The 19,929-nt window shown below is 41.0% G+C and overlaps 1 protein-coding gene across 1 annotated transcript in view; it reads left to right on the forward strand.

The window, feature by feature from the left end:
* The first annotated feature begins 466 nt into the window (after positions 1-466).
* Positions 467-19,929, forward strand: part of ca16b (carbonic anhydrase XVI b) — a 264,663-nt gene continuing 245,200 nt past the window's right edge. Inside the window, exon 1 of the mRNA XM_041887847.1 lies at positions 467-1,042. Within this exon, the coding sequence (XP_041743781.1) occupies positions 958-1,042 (85 nt within the window). The 5' untranslated portion in view covers positions 467-957. The remainder of the gene's footprint in view (positions 1,043-19,929) is intronic.

Consider the following 19,929-nt stretch of genomic DNA (forward strand, 5'->3'; position numbering starts at 1 on the left):
AATATCATAATTGTAAACGCAGTCTACAAGTAGCATACATTAGTAGGTGGAATAAATAACGTACTGTACAGTATTCAGATTCTAGCCTAAAGCCAAAGATGCCCATAAATAACTTTTTTTGTGTGTATATTACTCAAAACTATTGACAACCCCATGTCCATTATGGATATGTAGGATAGACAACAAGCAATTTTTAGACATAATCGAAATAATCCAAAACACGAATATGATTGTTAAAGTACATTTATATAATAACCCACTCAACTGACAGAGCCTGTTTTTTTGTTGTTGTAGTGAAATAGAAAAACTTGACACAATTGTTTTGGCGCTGCTGTAGGCTTTTTAGAGAACTACAGCTTTCCTTCGGCGCTAGGATCCAGCGTCCTGAGCTCAGATTTTACCTCCCGCCCCGTACAGCTCGCTCTATTCTAAACGGTCCGCCAGAACACTCACATGCATGCCGCTACTTCCTGGATGGAAGAATGAAACCAAAGACAGTTCAGTAGGTTTAGAAAGTCTGTGATGGAACGCTTCCAGCACTGCCTTTGCAACATTCTCTCTACATTCATAAGTGGCGCCGCGGGTCACCGCTGAATGGACGAACATAATCAGTAGCCTATTCTTCGACCATTTTTTCCTCAAATTGACAAAATTGAGTCGGGGCTCGTTGGCTTTCACCTCTAGCATTCACTTTGGGAATGTAGAAAGAAAGCTTGGGTGCATGTGGCCGACTGTGACAAAACTATTTTTCTGCGGTTCACAGCCATAGATATTCCTCGAAACAGATGCTTAATTGGTTTAAGTGAATTGCCATCAAACTACACTCCATCTGGCACTGGAGTTGGGTTTGCGTCCTATGTGCTAACGTCTGTTTTCTGCAATCAAGTTTATGTAATTTTGTAGACCTCAAACTTTGTCACCCGGTGCCTTCTTATTGCTCTCGATGAGTATTCTGACATGCGGAGAATACTGGAACCAAGTCACTGGTGGACCTTACCCATAATTTGTTCAGCATTGGCCGTGTTTACCGACTGTCATCCTGGTAAGTCGTTGCATGGTTTGCAATATTGTAAAATATTTGAAAATGTTCACTGCAGTGTGTGTCGTGCATATGTAGGCAACAATGTTCTTCCATATTTTGTCGTATAATCAAGACCAGGGAAATAACATTGCCAATTTTGCCCCAATCACGAAATGATAACAGGACGAGAAGACTTGCTGCTGCTAGCTACTGCTGCATGGAAGATGACATATTCATCCTACATACATAAGTGATTCCTCACGAAACCCAGACAAAAAAAGCACATGATTTTGAGGGGTTTCATGAAATGTAATCCATAGAATAGTCATTTGGAGGAAGGATTGTTGACATATATTTGACATTTGTATCTAATTGCATAATTGAGAAATAATTTATAAAAATTGCCGTATTTATGACATTTTGGATAAATATGTCATAAATTAATTGTGTATTAATTATGTATTACAGCCTGATTATTCAGACGACTACAGATTAAACATTATGGACTGGAGTCTAAAAAGTTGGGTAAACAATACTTTCCTGTGGATATTTTGTCTCAAATTTCGAGCAGATGAATGGCACAGACATCCAACCAGTAAAGTTAAATGTAATTTATTCAGCATTCTGGCTTGTAAGGAACATTTACACGATTTTGCAGGAATTCGTTTCATGCTGTATATACCAATTAATTGTGTATTACAGCCTGATTAATCAGACTACATCTGTAGGTGCTACAAAGCAAACAAATCAAATCAAATTGTATTTGTCACATGTGCCAAATACAACAGGTGTAGGCCTTACAGTGAAATGCTTACTTGCAAGCCCTTAACTAACAATGCAGTTTTAAGAAAAATAAGTGTTAAGTAAACAATAGCTGTAAAATAACAGTAAGAATAACAGTAGGGAGGCTATATACAGGGGGTACCGGTACAGAGTCAATGTGCGGGGGCACTGGTTAGTCAAGGTAATTGAGGTAATATGTACATGTAGGTGGAGTTAAAGTGACTATGCATAGATAATAAACAGAGTAGTAGCAGCAGCGTAAAAGAGGGGGTGGGGGGACGACAATGCAAATAATCCAGGTAGCCATTTGATTAGCTGTTCAGGAGTCTTATGGCTTGGGTGTGGAAGCTGTTAAGAAGCCCTTTGGACCTAGACTTGGCACTCCGGTACCGCTTGCCGTGCGGTAGCAGAGAGAACAGTCTATGACTAGGGTGGCTGGAGTCTTTGACAATTTTGAGGGCCTTCCTCTGACACTGCCTGGTATAGAGGTCCTGGATGGCAGGAAGCTTGTTCCCAGTGATGTACTGGGCTGTACGCACTACCCTCTGTAGTGCCTTGCGGTCGGAGGCCGAGCAGTTGCCCTACCAGGCAGTGATGCAACCAGTCAGGATGCTCTCGATGGTGCTGCTGTATAACTTTTTGAGGATCTGAGGACCCATGCCAAATCTTTTCAGTCTCCTTTGTCGTGCACTCTTCACGACTGTCTTGATGTGTTTGGACCATGATAGTTTGTTGGTGAAGCTTTACCGCTTGCTCTGTAATATCAGTAGTATTTTGTTTTCAATAACTTATTATTTTACATTCATGTATGAATATAGAAAAATATAAACCTGAATATTGAAAATATACTATTTTAGATTTGGCAATCTTTTAAAAATATATTGTTAAACATAATATACTCTAAGGAAGGGTTCCTGGAGGCATTCGGCCCGCGAGTGGTTTTATTTGGCCCCCGTTTTTACTTTTTTGGACATAAAAACACCAGGAAATCAGCTCCAAGTGATTTTTATTTAAGAAATCTGTTCCCAAGTATTCCCATGCATAATAGAGAAACTTGTGACCGTATACATCAACTAGATTCGTATAAGCAAGCTTTAAAATGATTACGTTTTAGCCAAACATTGTATCTGTTTGGGATTCTTGCAGTCAATTTGCAGTCTACTAATTATTTGTCACTATGTTCTGTCCCCCCGATCATCCGCTCAAGAAGTAATCGGCCCATTAGCTGAATCTAGTTGATGATCCCTGCTCTACGGGCATATCAAAGTTCCAGAGTGGGATCTCTGCTACTTTGAGAGTTATGATCCAATTTGTAAGCATTACCAGCAGAGTGAATGTGAAAATGGATTTAAAATGGTCTTCCCTCTGCTGGTGATTTGCAGAATGTGCAATGATGCAAGTAAAAGGAGTGCTGTGATTGGTTACATTGCCTACAATGCAAATTACTCTGTATAAAAATGGACCCTAACTTTTAAAACTAGCAGAGATCCCATTCTGGAACTTTGATATGCCCGTAGAGTATATTATGTTCAACAATATATTGAAAAGTTAGCCAAATCAACAATGGTACACTTTCAATATTCATGTTTATATTTTTCAATATTCATAAATTCATTTTGTGTGTGTGTGTGTGTATATATATATATATATATATATATATATAATTTTTATTTTATTTATTTTTTATCAAATACTACTCATATTGCAGAGCAAGTGGTAAAGCTTCATATGACAATTGTATTTATTTGTAGCATCTACAAATGAAACATTTTGCAGTCTTAAAGAGGCCTGGGTAAGGCCAAAATGACATAAATATGTGAACTTTGATTAATTATTTCTTAATTATGCTTTGAGATACAAATGTCAGATATGTGTTAACAATCCTTCCTACAAAGGACTATTCTATGGATTACATTTTGTGAAAATCTCCCAAATCATGGTCTTTTTTTGTCTGGGTTTCGTGAAGAATCACTCATAATGTGATTGCTAAAATTGGCTGAAATTTCAACATGGGATGAAATGAAAAGATTGACATTAGTTTCAATGGAGAAGAATGAGTCTTTCATGTTTAACTCGTTGTAACCACACATGGGAAATATTAGGCTATGAAACGGTTTCAGTAAAGCAACTGAGCAGTTTTTGAGGGATGCTTGGCGCATGTAGCCTACAGAAGGTGTGACAGGGCAGCGGTGTCTGTCCGGTGCTTTGGCAGGTCTGATGCACACACATGCAGTGATGTAACAGCGGGACTGGAACCAGGCTGGTGCCCAGAGAGGAGGAGGTTCACGTCTCCTAAATTCCCGCGGTCCTTGCGCATGGCCGTCCAGAGCCAAGGTTTTAATGGTTCATCAGAGCCTAGCACTTTGATAGGCTAGGCTATAATTCTGAGTGCAAAACACAAAATAATGGCATGTTTGAGTGCATATAGCCTTTAAAACTAGCCTACCTCATTGTTTTTTAAACCTCACGTTTTGGACTTGACGTGTCAATGTGTGGCTCATACATGCATAATAAACGATCTACAGTCTTCTCTCAGCGGAAAATGCCACAGAATCCTTACGTTCTAACCTGCCTTCATTTACTGCATGAGATTATGCGCTTGTTCCTGTCATGTAGTGAACGTGCGCTCTGAAGCAAGTGTGATGAGTAACAGCATGCGCTTAACATTAGTTATTTTGATAACAGCGAAAATATATTGAATACGTCAATCAAATCCATACAACAGAAGTTAGAATGCATCCGAAATTATAAGTTAGAGCTATTAGACCGTGGTAGTAGTTCAATTTCTCTTTTTCAATAAATGTCTTTGCAAAACAGAAAATGTTTTGCGCTAAAGATGGCATTGTAGCCACACAAATACATTTAGAAGATAATTGTCAACCCGATCAGAAAAACTTTAGCTCCTAAATGGTGTCACTGGTAAATGTTGGAATATATTGCAAAGTATGCTATAAGGTTTTTACCAGCCACGTGTCCATCACCAATCACGACACAACACACATATTGATGCATTCGAGAAATGCATACTGAAGCAAACCTTCACCCACTTTTTAGGCAAGAAAATATCGGCCCACTTTTCTGTTGTGTTGACCATCCATCCAAATCAAGTAATTCCATGTGTCTACCTTTTGTCCTTTATAAATGTTCACACAAGTATTCCATGATATGGGGTAATACTCCAACACTGCAGTTGATTGCCAGTGATCATCATTCATCGCATAGGCATAGGCAAATGCTATACATAATCAATACACAACTTTCAAGGAGTAGGACATTTGATGCCCCACAGGGGGGCCAGTATGAAAAATGTATGCACTCACTAATAGTAAGTCGCTCTGGATAAGAGCGTCTGCTAAATGACTAAAATGTAAAAATATAACTATAACTTTTCCATTGTAGAAAATTACATTTTCACATTCGCTTGTCGTTTGCCGTACTGTTCATGCATGCAACTACGGAAGTCGGGAACTGACCTGCAACAACCAATTGTGATGGACAATGTTGATTGGCAGGCGGCATGGTGTCCAATGAGGTTGCGGGGTGAGCCCAACATGCACACCCAACTTCCACACCATATAAACACCAGAGTTATCTTTTTCTCTTTTTGGGCACACGCCACAGAGGCTCGAGAACAATGACGTGATAACGTTGTGCACAATTATCAGGGACCCGTTTTTGCTTGTGAACGCTACTTTCAAAACTATTGGCTGAAGTTATACAAAATGTATGGAAAATCTCTTTAAAGGAGAAGTTTGCTTTTTTACAACCAAATCTATTTTTTTGATGTGATGTAAATGACATGTTATAGAAGGGTACTTTTTTTGCAATTTCATTTGTTTTTGAGAAACTTACCCCAACCAGCAAATCACTTCCTCATCTTCTTTGTGCAGTACGTGGGCTCTGAAAAAACATGAACAAATGCTCTAAAACACCCAAATATGTCCTTTTATGGTGCTTTAAAGATAACTGGGGAACTCTGGGGTGGGGAAACGAGGTAAAATCATGACGTAAGTGATATTCAGGTTGGAAAGTCGGAGTTTATATGGGCTTCCGACATAGAATTCCGAGTTGGATGACCGTTCAAAAAGAAGTTCCCAGTTGTCTTGAACGCACTGAAGTCAGAAGTCTGAGATTTCCGAGTTCCCAGTTGTTTTGAACGCGGCAATAGAAACGGGAAAGGACTCAGTGTAGTGATGCTGGTCTTTAGATGTTGTACACATGAAATTGTGTCGTTGCGAACTTTATTCGCAACGTTTTATTCCATTTTGTGTGACTCGAGCTGTTTCCTCTCTCCTGCTGTTCCATTCTCTGTGTAGCCTGCTTCTAGAATGGATGGAAAGGTATCGCTCAAGTCTCAATAAAATTGAATATATCATTGTGGATAAAGTTCGGAATGACACAATTTCATGTGTACAATATCTAAAGACCTGCACCACTATACTGAGAGCTTTTCTGTAAGGACATATTTGGGTGTTTTTTGGAGCATTTGTTCATGTTTTTTCAGACCTCCCTGTACTGCACAACGAGGATGAGGAAAGGGTAAGTCTCTCAAAAACAATTAACATGCCATTTATATACTTAAAAAAAAAAAAAAATGGTTGTAAAAAAGCAACATTCTCCTTTTTAAGTACACAAAAACTTAATGGAGCAATTCAAGGGGATGCACTCATGACATTACATTGTTGCAACCTTTGGTTTCTAGATTAAACAGAGTACCATTTTGATGACCTTGATGGAAAGTTACATACTCCCATTGTGAACTGTAAATAAAGCATGCAAGTCAGCTTATTAGCTACATTGTTATAATATTACAATAATGTTATTAATGCAGTGACCTGTTCTCTGCACAGCTGCACTCTGAGTTAAACTCAGCTCTTCTTTGCTGTCCTCAGTAGCAGTATAGAAGGCTAAACAAGTCACTTTTTGAGATTCAGTAGTCAATCCTGTAATAGTTTTCCATTGTGATTGTACAGTGGGTCCTAGAGGAGCTATTCCTCAGGCCGAGAGATACATGCGGTAAAGAGGTCAATCGAACTCGAACAATGGAAATGCCATGGAAACGCTTTGGGGAAAGATCCCGAATCTCATCATTGCCCCCCAGAAAAATATGGCTAAATTTTTTGGCAATTGTTTATATGTGTATTTCACACTATGTTGAGGTAAAAATCGGAGTATAATGATTGTTTGGATGTCAACCCCAATACATGTTCATGTCCTCGTCACCAATAAACTGCATTACAGTTAAAAACGACTTTGAATACCACCACAAATTTCTGTATGCTAGCTATGCTACCAGCTTGTACGAACGGGAGTTAGCATTTAGCAGTCACTTCTACACCTGAAAAGGGACAACTTCTAAATCGGTCCTGTTACAATAAATCAATCATGACGGATTGGACGATGTGCGCCAATCCGGCATCCTTCTTCCATCCCCCACAGTCTGCGTTCCATTTACCTCTGTACCGCACCTATAAATCTATAGGGCGGCAGGTAGCTTAGTGGTTAAGAGCGGTGTGCCAGTAACCGAAAGGTCGCTGGTTCTAATCCCCGAGCTGACTAGGTGAGAAATCTGTCGATGTGCCCTTGAGCAAGGCACTTAACCCTAATTGCTCCTGTAAGTCGTTCTGGATAAGAGCGCCTGCTAAATGACTAAATAAATATACAAATAAAGTGTTGGTCCCATGTTTCATGAGCTGAAATAAAAGATTCCAGAAATGTTCCATATGCACAAAAAGCTTATTTCTCTCAAATGTTGTGCACAAATTTGTTTACATCCCTGTTAGTGAGCATTTCTTATTTGCCAAGATAATCCATCCACCTGACAGGTATGGCATATCAAGAAGCTGATTAAACAGCATGATGATTACACAGGTGCACCTTGTGCTGGGGACAATAAAAGGCCACTCTAAAATGTGCAGTTTTGTCACACAACACAATGCCACATATGTCTCAAGTTTTGAGGGAGCGTGCAATTGACATGCTGCCTGCAGGAATGTCCAACAGAGCTGTTGCCAGAGAATTTAATGTTCATTTCTCTACCATAAGCCGCCTACAATTTCGTTCTAGAGAATTTGGCAGTGCGTCCAACTTGCCTCACAACCGCAGACCACGTATAACCATGCCAGCCCAGGACCTCCACATCCGGCTTCTTCACCTACGGGATGGTCTGAGACCAGCCCCCCGGACAGCTGATGAAACTGAGGAGTATTTCTGTCTGTAATAGAGCCCTTTTGTGGGGAATAATTCATTCTGATTGGCTGGGCCTGGCTCCCCAGTGGGTGGGCCTATGCCCTCCCAGGCCCCCCATGGCTGCACCCCTGCCCAGTCATGTGAAATCCATAGATTAGGGCCTAATGAATTTATTTCAATTGACGGGTTTCCTTATGAACTGTAACTCAGTAAAATAGTTGAAATTGTTGTGTTTATATTTTTGTTCAGTATATGAGAGATGAGGCAGTAATTACATTTTATAGGATGAATCCGGGAGGAGCCCAGCCCACTGGACAGACACTAATGATGCTGCTGCCATGGATGTGCTAACTTAAACAACAATGCTCAAGTTCAAACAGCATAGCTACATGGTTGCAGTTTCCATATGCTGTGTCCTATCTGTCACAGGTCCTATTAGCAGGTTACTCACAGCCACATGGAACTGAGTAAATCCAACCATCCGGAATATTTATCTGTCAAGATCAGTTTGGTAGGTTACTTTCTGAATATAATCAGGTAGTTACTAGTTACCTATCCAAAATTGTAATTAGTAACGTACTATTTTCATTACCCAAACTTGAGTTAATGTAATCTGAATACTTTCAGTAACTATTTATTTATTACTTTCCCCTTAAGAGGCATTAGAAGAAGACAAAAATGATCCATTACGCATTTGTGTGTGTCATCATAGTGGCCACTGACTTTTGGTCAGACTCGCTCAGGTGGAACAAACTTAAACTTGCACCTTTTTTCAATGCATCCTTTCTGATTCCAATCCAAGAAGTAATCATCTAGTTTTTCAGAAGTATCTGTAATCTGATTACAATATTTTTGCTGGTTCTGTAACTGATTTGAGTTTTCATTTTCATGTAATCAATTACTCCCTAACCCTGGTCAAGATGATCACCTTATCCCTCTGGTCACATCTGGTTTGCACCGCATCCCATCACCTGTCCAATCATCAGCACAGAGATGAGGAAGAAAAGCAGGATTATTCTGGTACTGTCTGGGACACATTCAGATCATGTACAGTATTCATAAAGTGTCTCAGAGTAGGAGTCCTGATCCCCATGTCCATATAATATTATTCATGATGATCTAAAAGGCAAAACTGATCCTAGATCATTCAGTGCTCCTGCTCTGGTACGGTTTATACAGGTCCAGAGGGGTATACTACAAAGCAGAATCAATTACTTAGCCAGCTAACTTTGATAAACAAACATAAATAATTATTGATTTTCTGGGTCATTAAGAAAGCTTAACTTTGATGTGTTTTTTGTTTGTTGAGTATATAAGACCCTACCCATTCCAAGCGTATCTTTTCAAAAATATATGAAGTTATTTCAGAATATTTAGGCAAGTTAGCTGGCTAACTCATTGATTCTGCTTTGTAGTATACCCCTCAGACAGGGAGAGAGTAGAGCCATACTGTAGCCAGGAAAACATGCACTGTGTTCCATCCACTCTCCTCGAGCTTCATTAGAACCGTGATGAATGTCCAGGCAATAAGGCACTGTCACTAAAGGACGAATACCGCTGCACTCAAGGACTCAACCATATCAATAACTGTCCTCCATCCCTCCATCCCCTCCTCCATCCCTCCATCCTTCTCTTAAACAATCTCTCCCTGACGTGAGCTGTCAAGGCAGCTGTACTTACGGCTGAAGAGTCAGTATCTACTGATCTGGGCTGGGGAGAGGGGAGTATAGAGAGTCCATTCTCTGGCAGGGCTTTACGTGATATACATCCTTCCCTTTCTCAGTCTCAAGTTGTCTATTGACTGATTCTTACAAAATATAATTCAATCACTATAGATATCACTTGGAATTTTAAATACACAGTGCCCATATAATTTGTGTCCTTTTATTGTGGCTATATCCCAAATTGTAATGTTCATGTGTTAATTTTCAATGTGTGTCAGCTGTATTTTATAGGATGTGTTGTTGTGATGGAATGCTATGGGGAGATCGCACACATTCTTGTCAGTGATAATTGTTTTCTCTGTTATTTTCCTTTCTTCTGCTACTGTATTGCCTTTCTCTGCTAAATCCTTTTTCTCTTGCTGTATCAACATATTCTAACACAGTAACCCCTCTATTGATTTGGGTTTGATAGGTATAATCTTTCTCACTATATTATTATAGCAAAGCTGAAACCAAACTACAGTTTTTCGTCCCATGTTTAAACAAGGCAGTGTTCATGTCTATGGTCATTCACTAGTTGTTTTGCCTTCCCTCACATCAAACAATGGAGTGATTGAAGGGACATGGAGGATTTGGTACTCACAGTAATCCAAACTGTTCTCTGTACGGACGAGAAAGCAAAAAGTAAGCTTTTCAAAATACTGAAACAAATACAAATCAAGGGGCCAGTCATGTACAGCAGGAGTACAGTGCACAGAACCACTGTCTTATTAAATGCATGTCTGAAGTGAAAAGGCACATGTTATATTTGGCTTTTTTCAGGTAGGTTACCACTGTTTTGCCCCTGTTGATTTGATCTACCCTATGTTGTCCTGGGATGCAAAAGTCCATTGATGTTGGCTGTGTTTAGAAGGTTCCAGATTATTTTGATATCGCACAGCCCTGCTGAGAGAGTTGAGCATAGTGACATGCCTTTCTGATAATGTAACCGTCAACACTGAATCCGTTTCCCACTCATTGTTTAAAGGAGGCTAGAACGAAATAGAGTCTTGTTGGGTTTTCCGATGGTCCGTGTTATCCGGGATCCTTGGGATGTCCCTACCCCATTGAAGTTGAAATTTAAAATGGTTAGGGTTATAGGGGTTAGGTAGGGTTTATGGTAGGGACGTCCCAAGGATACCGGATAGCGCTGACCGTTTTCCGATGACATGATTGTCCTTTGTTTTGGAATTCTGTTTGTTCCATTGCTATATTTTTTACATGAAAGAGTTTCTTATTTAAACCGCATGAGAAAGTGATATTTAAGGAGATTTGGAAATTCAATAGGTGCACTTTGTAATGTATAGTATACATCCATTTAACCTGGTATTGTGCGTTCGTGTCTTGGCTGTGTGTAAGACATTGTGAAGTGTTTATGTGCACGGCTGCGTGTCTGCGTGTGCTCTCCGTCCCATGAGTGTGTGTGTGTGTGTGTGTGTGTTTCTGTGTTTCTCCTTAAGTTGTTGTGTGTTCTCCATCCTATTAGTTGCTGACAGGGAAAAGGTTGAACCTGTATATACAAAGTGTTCTGATGTGAAACTTCAATCAGTCTGACAGACTTAGATTAGACTGCAAAAAGCCTCTAATGTGCGCAATCGCACACACACTCACAGTACCTTAAGGAGCTCTTGTATACAGCCTACAGACATTGTTTGTGCAATGCATGAACGTGTATTTCGTTCTTTGGAGTGGCAGCTTCCCTCATGCCTAATGAGGCCTGAGCTCCATAGTGATTGAGTGGCTGCCAATATAATGAAATCAGAAAGGGATCATTCTTCCTCCTGTCCCATCTCTGCCTCTCTCTCCTCTCTCCTATCCCTGACCTGCATATTGAGAGGTAGTTAATAATTTAATTGAAAGCCAAAGGGATCAATAAGACTGAGGTATTGAAAGTAATTGGACACATTGATCGAAATACACATTTTTCTATTGAAGATCAGTTAGTTATTCTCTCATGTTACATTTAATTGGGGACATGTTGGATACTGTACTTTGAAAAGGGTGCTTGACATTAGGCCCTATCGTAAAAAGACTAGCTTAATGGGTAGACATGCTGAAACAGAAACAGAATGTACCATACTTTATCAGTGGGAAGCTCAAAGAGATGCACACAAGCTCTCAGTCTTTGAACCAGATTGAGGTGATTTATGCTAACTATTCAATCAAATTCATTTATAAAGTCCTTTTTACATCAGCAGATGTCACAATTGCTTATACAGAAACCCAGCCTAAAACTCCAAACAGCAAGCAATGCAGATGTAGAAACTATTGTGTTCCCTCCAGAAAGATGAATTGTCCAAAGACTGGCTATGAAGGTTAGTGACACTTGGACTCACCTTGTGGAAAGCACGTTTTTCAGGAATATCACAGTCCTCGTAGAAACACCCCCAAATAGTTTGGCTTGGCTTGCCTTGGTCAACCCAACTTATCTTTGAAGCCAGATGAGAACCCCTGAACTGGACAAGTAAAAAACCCTGCCTACTATGATTGTTTGATTTTAATTTAAATAAATATCACCAAAGCAACAGCAGACTTAAAATTGCTCAAAGTATCTGTAGGCTACTCGTTAATTTGCTACGTTTGACTTCAGCAGCGCACATGTATTAGGCCTAACCCCTGAACATGGATGAATTAAAGATTCCGATCAACATTGGAATGGACTGTAGAAAGATCTTGCTGGAAGCTACGAGCATTGAGTACACAGTTCAGTAGCTAAGTGCATTCCTCCCCAACACAAGTAATATATTACGATCAACATGAGGTTATTAGTTATGGTACTCATTACACAGTCACCTGAGGGGATATACTTTCCACTGATGCAAGTTGGAATGAAGTGGAGATCTGTAGAATTATCTTGCTGGAAGCTAAGCGCATCGAGTACACAGTTCAGTAGCTACAGTTGAAGTCGGAAGTTTACATACACTTAGGTTGGAGTCATTAAAACTATTTTTTCAACCACTCCACAAATTTCTTGTTAACAAACTATAGTTTTGGCAAGTCGGTTAGGACATCTACTTTGTGCATGACACAAGTAATTTTTCCAACAATTGTTTACAGACAGATAATTTCACTTATAATTCACTGTATCACAATTCCAGTGGATCAGAAGTTTACATACACTAAATTGACTGTGCCTTTAAACAGCTTGGAAAATTCCAGAAAATGATGTCATGGCTTTAGAAGCTTCTGATAGGCTAATTGACATCATTTGAGTCAATTGGAGGTGTACCTGTGGATGTATTTCAAGGCTTACCTTCAAACTCAGTGCCTCTTTGCTTGACATCATGGGAAAATCCAAAGAAATCAGCCAAGACCTCAGAATTATTTTTTTTTAGACCTCCACAAGTCTGGTTCATCCTTGGGAGCAATTTCCAAACGCCTGAAGGTACCATGTTCATCTGTACAAACAATAGTACGCAAGTATAAACACCATGGGACCACGCAGCCGTCGTACCGCTCAGGAAGGAGACGCGTTCTGTCTCCTAGAGATGAACGTACTTTGGTGTGAAAAGTGCAAATCAATCCCAGAACAACAGCAAAGGACCTTGTGAAGATGTTGGAGGAAACAGGTACAAAAGTATCTATATCCACAGTAAAAGGAGTCCTATATCGACATAACCTGAAAGGCCGCTCAGCAAGGAAGAAGCCACTGCTCTAATAATGCCATAAAAAACCAGACTACGGTTTGCAACTGCACATGAGGACAAAGATCGTACTTTTTGGAGAAATGTCCTCTGGTCTGATGAAACAAAAATAGAACTGTTTGGCCATAATGACCATCGTTATGTTTGGAGGAAAAAGGGGGTAGCTTGCAAGCCGAAGAACACCATCCCAACCGTGAAGAACGGGGGTGGCAGCATCATGCTGTCGGGGTGCTTTGCTGCAGGAGGGACTGGTGCACTTCACAAAATAGATGGCATCATGAGGAAGGAAAATTATGTGGATATATTGAAGCAACATCTCAAGACATCAGTCAGGAAGTTCAAGCTCGGTCGCAAATGGGTCTTCCAAATGGACAATGACCCCAAGCATACATCCAAAGTTGTGGCAAAATGGCTTAAGGACAACACAGTCAAGGTATTGGAGTGGCCATCACAAAGCCCTGACCTCAATCCTATAGAACATTTGTGGGCAGAACTGAAAAAGCGTGTGCGAGCAAGGCCTACAAACCTGACTCATTTACACCAGCTCTGTCAGGAGGAATGGGCCAAAATTCACCCAACTTATTGTGGGAAGCTTGTGAAAGGCTACCCGAAACGTTTGACCCAAGTTAAACAATTTAAAGGCAATGCTACCAAATACAAATTGAGTGAGTAACTTCTGACCCGCTGGGAATGTGATGAAAGCAATAAAAGCTTAAATAAATCATTCTCTCTACTATTATTCTGACATTTCACATTCTTAAAATAAAGTTGTGATCCTAACTGACCTAAGACAGGGCAATTTTACTAGGATGAAATGTCAGGAATTGTGAAAAACTGAATTTATATGTATTTGGCTAAGGTGTATGTAAACTTCCGACTTCAACTGTAAGTGCATTCGTCATCAACACAAGTCATGGGTATTGCATGAGGGACGAGTGTAAACATCTTATCCTGAGAACCCGAGATGTGCTTGTCTCTGACTGTAAAAATCCACTTGTAAGGGCACGTGAAGGAACAGCCTGGTCTAATAGACTATATGTAACATAGTAAATGTAAATCCGGGACACTCAAAGTAGTATGCTATGTTACGTTTGGTATGGTTGCATTAGACTGAAGGTTACTTAACGCAAACGAAAGTAGGATGGTTGGTCATATAACACAAACTTCTAGCAACCCAAAGTTTGTGTGTTCGAATCTCATCACGGACAACTAGCAACTTTGCAACTACTTACTACTACTTAGCATCTTTTCAACTACTTACTACTACTTAGCTACTTTGCAACTACTTAGCATGTTAGCTAGCCCTTTAATGTAATTCCTAACCTTAACCTTCATCCCAGGGTTGAAAGTAGATTTAATTTCTTCCCGGTACAGGACCTCCTATGGGTGCACGCTCTTGCGTTTTGGCCCTCAACATTTTTTATTGGCCTAATCATAGAACTACACTGAACAAAAATATATAAACGCAAAATGCAACAATTTTCAAAGATTTTACTTAGTTACGGTTCATAAGGAAATCAGTCAATTGAAATAAATTCATTAGGCCCTAATCTATGGATTTCACATTACTGGGAATACAGATATGCATCTGTTGGTCACATATACCTTTAAAAAAAGGTATATGCTTGGATCAGGATCAGAAAACCAGTTCAGTATCTGGTGTTTGCCTCATGCAGCACGACACATCTCCTTCGCATAGAGTTGATCAGGCTGTTGATTTGGACCGTGGACTGTTGTCCCACTCCTCTTCAATGGCTATGCATAGGCGGGAACTGGAACACACTGTCGTACACGTTGATCCAGACCATCCCAAACATGCTCAATGGGTGACATGTCTGAGTATGCAGGACATGGAAGAACTGGGACATTTTCAGCTTCCAGGAATTTTGTACAGAACCTTGCGACATGGGGCCGTGCATTATCATGCTGAAACATGAGGTGATGGCGGCGGATGAATGGCACGACAATGGGCCTCAGGATCTCGTCACGGTATCTCTGTGTATTCAAATTACCATTGATAAAATGCTATTTTGTTCGTTGTCCGTAGCTTATGCCTGCCTATACCATAACCCCACCACCACTATGGGGCACTCTGTTCACAACGTTGACATCCGCAAACCGCTCGCCCAAATGACGCCCTACATGCTGTCTGCCAACTGTTTCCGACAGTTTTTGCTGAAATTCTTTGATAGTGCAAACCCACAGTTTCGTCAGATGTCTGGGTGGCTGGTCTCAGACGATCACGCAGGTGAAGAAGCTGGATGGGTAAGTCCTGGGCTGGTGTGGTTAGAGGCGGCTTATGGTAGAGAAATTAACATTAATTTATCTGGCAACAGCTCTGGTGGACATTCCTGCACTCAGCATGCCAATTGCACACTCCCTCAACTTGAGACGTCTGTGGCATTGTTGTGTGACAAAACTGCACATTTTTAGTGGCCTTTTATTGTCCTCAACACAAGGTGCAGCTGTTTTAATGATCATGCTGTTTAATCAGCTTCTTGATATTCTACACCTGTCAGGTGGATGGATTATTTTGGCAAAGGAGAAATGCTCACTAACAGGGATGTAAACACATTTGTGCACAACATTTGAGAGAAATAAGCTTTTTGTATGTATGGAACATTTCTGGGATCTTTTATTTCAGCTCATGATTTTGCATTTATATTTTTGTTCATTACATATAGAATCTATTTTAATTGTGGCATAAACACAACCAGTCATGATGTTTTCATCTGATTGTGAAAAAATCACTTCAAAGGGCTCATTTACTAGGCTAACTGTGCACGTTCATCCACTCGTAACATATTTCCAAAGAGACATATTTTACATAAAACACCAAAAAGTGAAATGACATTTTGAATTTATGCGTCCACTGCTGTCCGCGCGCGTTTCAGTGTTGGCGACTCATCTCTGACTTGAAAAAATATCAGTGTTCTCGTCGAACCACATCGCATGTTGGAGCATAGGCTATACCACCCGTTTTCAAGTCCATTCGCTCATTTTTCATGCCTCTGACATGCAGTAATGATAAATAATGGTGTAATAGCCTACAGTTTTCAATTATTTTTTCTCTTTTTTTTTTACCTCTTTTTTTTTTCTCCCCAATTTTGTGGTATCCAATTGGTATTTACAGTCTTGTCCCATCAGTACAACTCCAGTACGGACTCGGGAGAGGCGAAGGTCGAGAGCCATGTGTCCTCCGAAACATGACCCTGCCAAGTCGCACTGCTTCTTGACACAATGCTCACTTAACCCGGATGCCAGCCACACTAATGTGTCAGAGGAAACACTGTACAACTGGCGACCGAAGTCAGCGTGCATGTGCCCGGCCTGCCACAAGGAGTCGCTAGAGTGCGATGGGACAAGGACATCTCGTCCGGCCAAACCCTCCCCTAACCCAGACGACGCTGGGCCAATTGTGCACCTCCTCATGGGTCTCCCGGTCGTGGTCTGCTGCGACACAGCCTGGGATCTGTAGTGATGCCTCTGCGATGCAGTGCCTTAGACTGCTGCTTCACTCGGGAGGCCCCAGCCTACAGTTTTTTTTCTTGACATTTTGTTTTCAATATTGTGATAGGCTCCTGTTTTACCGGTATGGCGTACCCCCACTATTTATTTTGCCGGGACGCCGTACCGGACCGTACTGCCTTGCTTAACCCTAACCTTAACCCCTAACCCCTAGCCTAGCTAACGTTAGCCACAACAAATTGGAATTCTTAACATATCATATGTTTTGCAAATTCGTAACATGTATGAATTGCAATTCGTAACATATCGTATAGATTGTAATTTGTAACTTCATACGAAATGGATTATGGACATCCACACATTAAGACATACCATACGAAACGTAACATATCATACTACTTGGGGTGTCCTGGATTTACATGTACTATGTTACGTCTACCCCTGAGTCCAGGTTAGAAGGAAGGGTGGAACAGAACACACACACACACTTAACAACACAAGCCAAAACACTGAGCTGATTTCTGTTGATTTGATATCATTGTTGTTGTATTACTAGGCGCATAGAGCAGCCGGCCAAGCGTCTCACTCCGATAGTTCAGCCGCTCTTATTCTGAGTGAACAGCCTCCTCATTAAATCATAGAAGTGATGATGTTTGTTTTTTCCACTTTAACGCTTTGAGACATATCCGTCCCTGAGGGCCTACTGTAATGCAGAGGCTGAGAGACTCTCTGCCTTGGGGATTGTGTGTGTATGTGTTCATGTGTTTAGTTACTGTCCTTGTGCATGTCTGTTTTGGTGCAGATTTTGCAGCAGTCACTGGGATCAGCTCAAATGTTCTCTGGGTGGTTTCGGCAGGGCCGAATGCACTGTATATGGATGCGATTGATATAACTAGCGGTTATACATACTGTACCAAATAGGACCATTATTCTGCATTGTGAATTGACGTGGAATTTTATGCATTTTTCTTATCATTTGTCACATCCTTATTACAGAGGCACATTTCAGATGGCAGTCATCCCAGTGTTGGAGTCTGGAGACGTAAGCAGGGAAGCATTTACATGATGTCATGACATTAGCATGTTGGCATCATATCACAGGAAGTAACTACAGTTAGACGGACCACGCCTTTTCCTGGACGAGTTAGACCCAACGGCTGTTGTTTACTAGATTTAGAGTTATTTTTGTGTTTTGTGTAACTTGCCATGAAGGATGAAGTTACAATATGCTATTATATTTCCATAAATGACAATCGCCTCTGTTGTAAATATGTGTCCAAATAGTTGAGGAAGAAGTGCTGAGGTAGTTCGTTTTGGAGGCAGAAAGAACAGTGTTTAGTGCCGTAGAGTTGGTGCTCTAGCGATTCTGTTGACATACCCCCTGTGGGGATAATGCAAATGTTTCACTTCCCCCAACACAAACATCTAACCCCCCTCTGGTAGCAAAGCCTTAATTAACGAGACATTTGAATATCATGGCCTTTTCTTCTGAGATTGTTGTCGATAATTTTTGTTTTATCGTCCCAGCTCTATTCTAGACACGCATACAAAAACACACACTGACACACACACTTACATTTTAGTCATTTAGCAGACGCTCTTATCCAGAGCGACTTACAGTTAGTGAACACATATATATATTTTTTTATACTGGCCCCCCGTGGGAATCGAACCCACAACCCTGGCGTTGCAAACGCCATGCTCTATCAACTGAGCTACATCCCTGCCGGCCATTCCCTCCCCTACCCTGGACGACGCTGGGCCAATTGTGCGCCGCCCATGAGTCTCCCGGTCGCGGCCGGCTGCGACAGAGCCTGGATTCGAACCAGGATCTCTAGTGTCACAGTTAGCACTGCGATGCAGTGCCTTAGACCACTGCGCCACTCAGGAGTACTGGATCCTAGAGATCTGCTGTCCCAGCAGTCAACCAGCAGGATGACACACTGGAGAACAGATTGAGCCCTCCTGCCTATTCACACACACTAACATCAGTGTAGAAAGCTATGGGTCATTTAAACACAGAGGTGGTTCATTGAGGTGTATTGAATGAGCTGTATTAAATGGGTTTCTTTCAATGTCATTGGTGCTGTTGGTTGTTACCTTTCACTCTGCCACTGTCCTTTTAGAAATGGAGGGGAGATTATTGCTATTAGAGAAATGAAGGCCTACACCTCTCTTGTGTCGAGGTATAATCATCAACCATGAGCACTGAGATCTCTGTTACTTTGGCTGTGCTCTTCAGGGCAGCCCACGGCAAGGTCATACCTTTTAATCTGGAACACATTCGGGTCCAGGAGGATCCAGAGGTCTGGTCCCTCTGCTCTGTTATGATCTGAGCTATTATTCACCTCTCTGGTGCCATGGAGCATCAGACATGAGCACTTGCGGCCATTCTCATGATGCGTCATTATTGTCACAATGTATGTAATCAACATTTTATAGCATAGTTATTGGACAATTGCTCTTTTGGATGGCAATTTATATGAACTCCCCTCTGTAAAACAGTATATCGGCAGATATATTGGTATCGGTATGTTTTTCCCCAAAAATCGGAATTAGTATTGGACTCCATAAAAAACATCTCGGTCGGGCTCTACAGATAAGTGATGACACATTTGTTTGCTTGTGTCTGTCTCCACCTCTTTATCTCAGTCTGTCTGTTTGACTGTCTGTGTAGGGGTGCAGTCAGGCCTATGTTTTCATTACACAAAAGGGAGATTATGTGGCCCAACTGATGGAACCAGATGGCTGGTAACAAAATATCATTACATTTCCGCTCCAAGTAGTGCTGCCGCACAGTCAAACAGTAATATAAGCCGTAGCAGCTTTCTCTGGATGGCCAGAGGATTGTGGCAGGGCATTACCAGCTAAGGGAAAAGAGCTGCACTTCTCTCACTAAGACCCTTCTTCCTTTTCCCAAGTTTTTCTTCTTCTTGTGTGCCTGTGTGTGTGTGTGTGTGTTTTGATGGATGGAGTAACTTTGGTATTGCATTCATGTCCAACATGCAGCCTGACCTTGTCTGTCTTGATGTGTTCTTGATGTAGACATCCTTCATCAATACACCTTTTGAGCCTGTACAATCTGTGAAGCAATGCATGGATATGGATGAGAACTTGGGCG

This window comes from Coregonus clupeaformis, chromosome 10 (assembly GCF_020615455.1).
Source record: "Coregonus clupeaformis isolate EN_2021a chromosome 10, ASM2061545v1, whole genome shotgun sequence".
Classification (NCBI taxonomy): domain Eukaryota; kingdom Metazoa; phylum Chordata; class Actinopteri; order Salmoniformes; family Salmonidae; genus Coregonus; species Coregonus clupeaformis.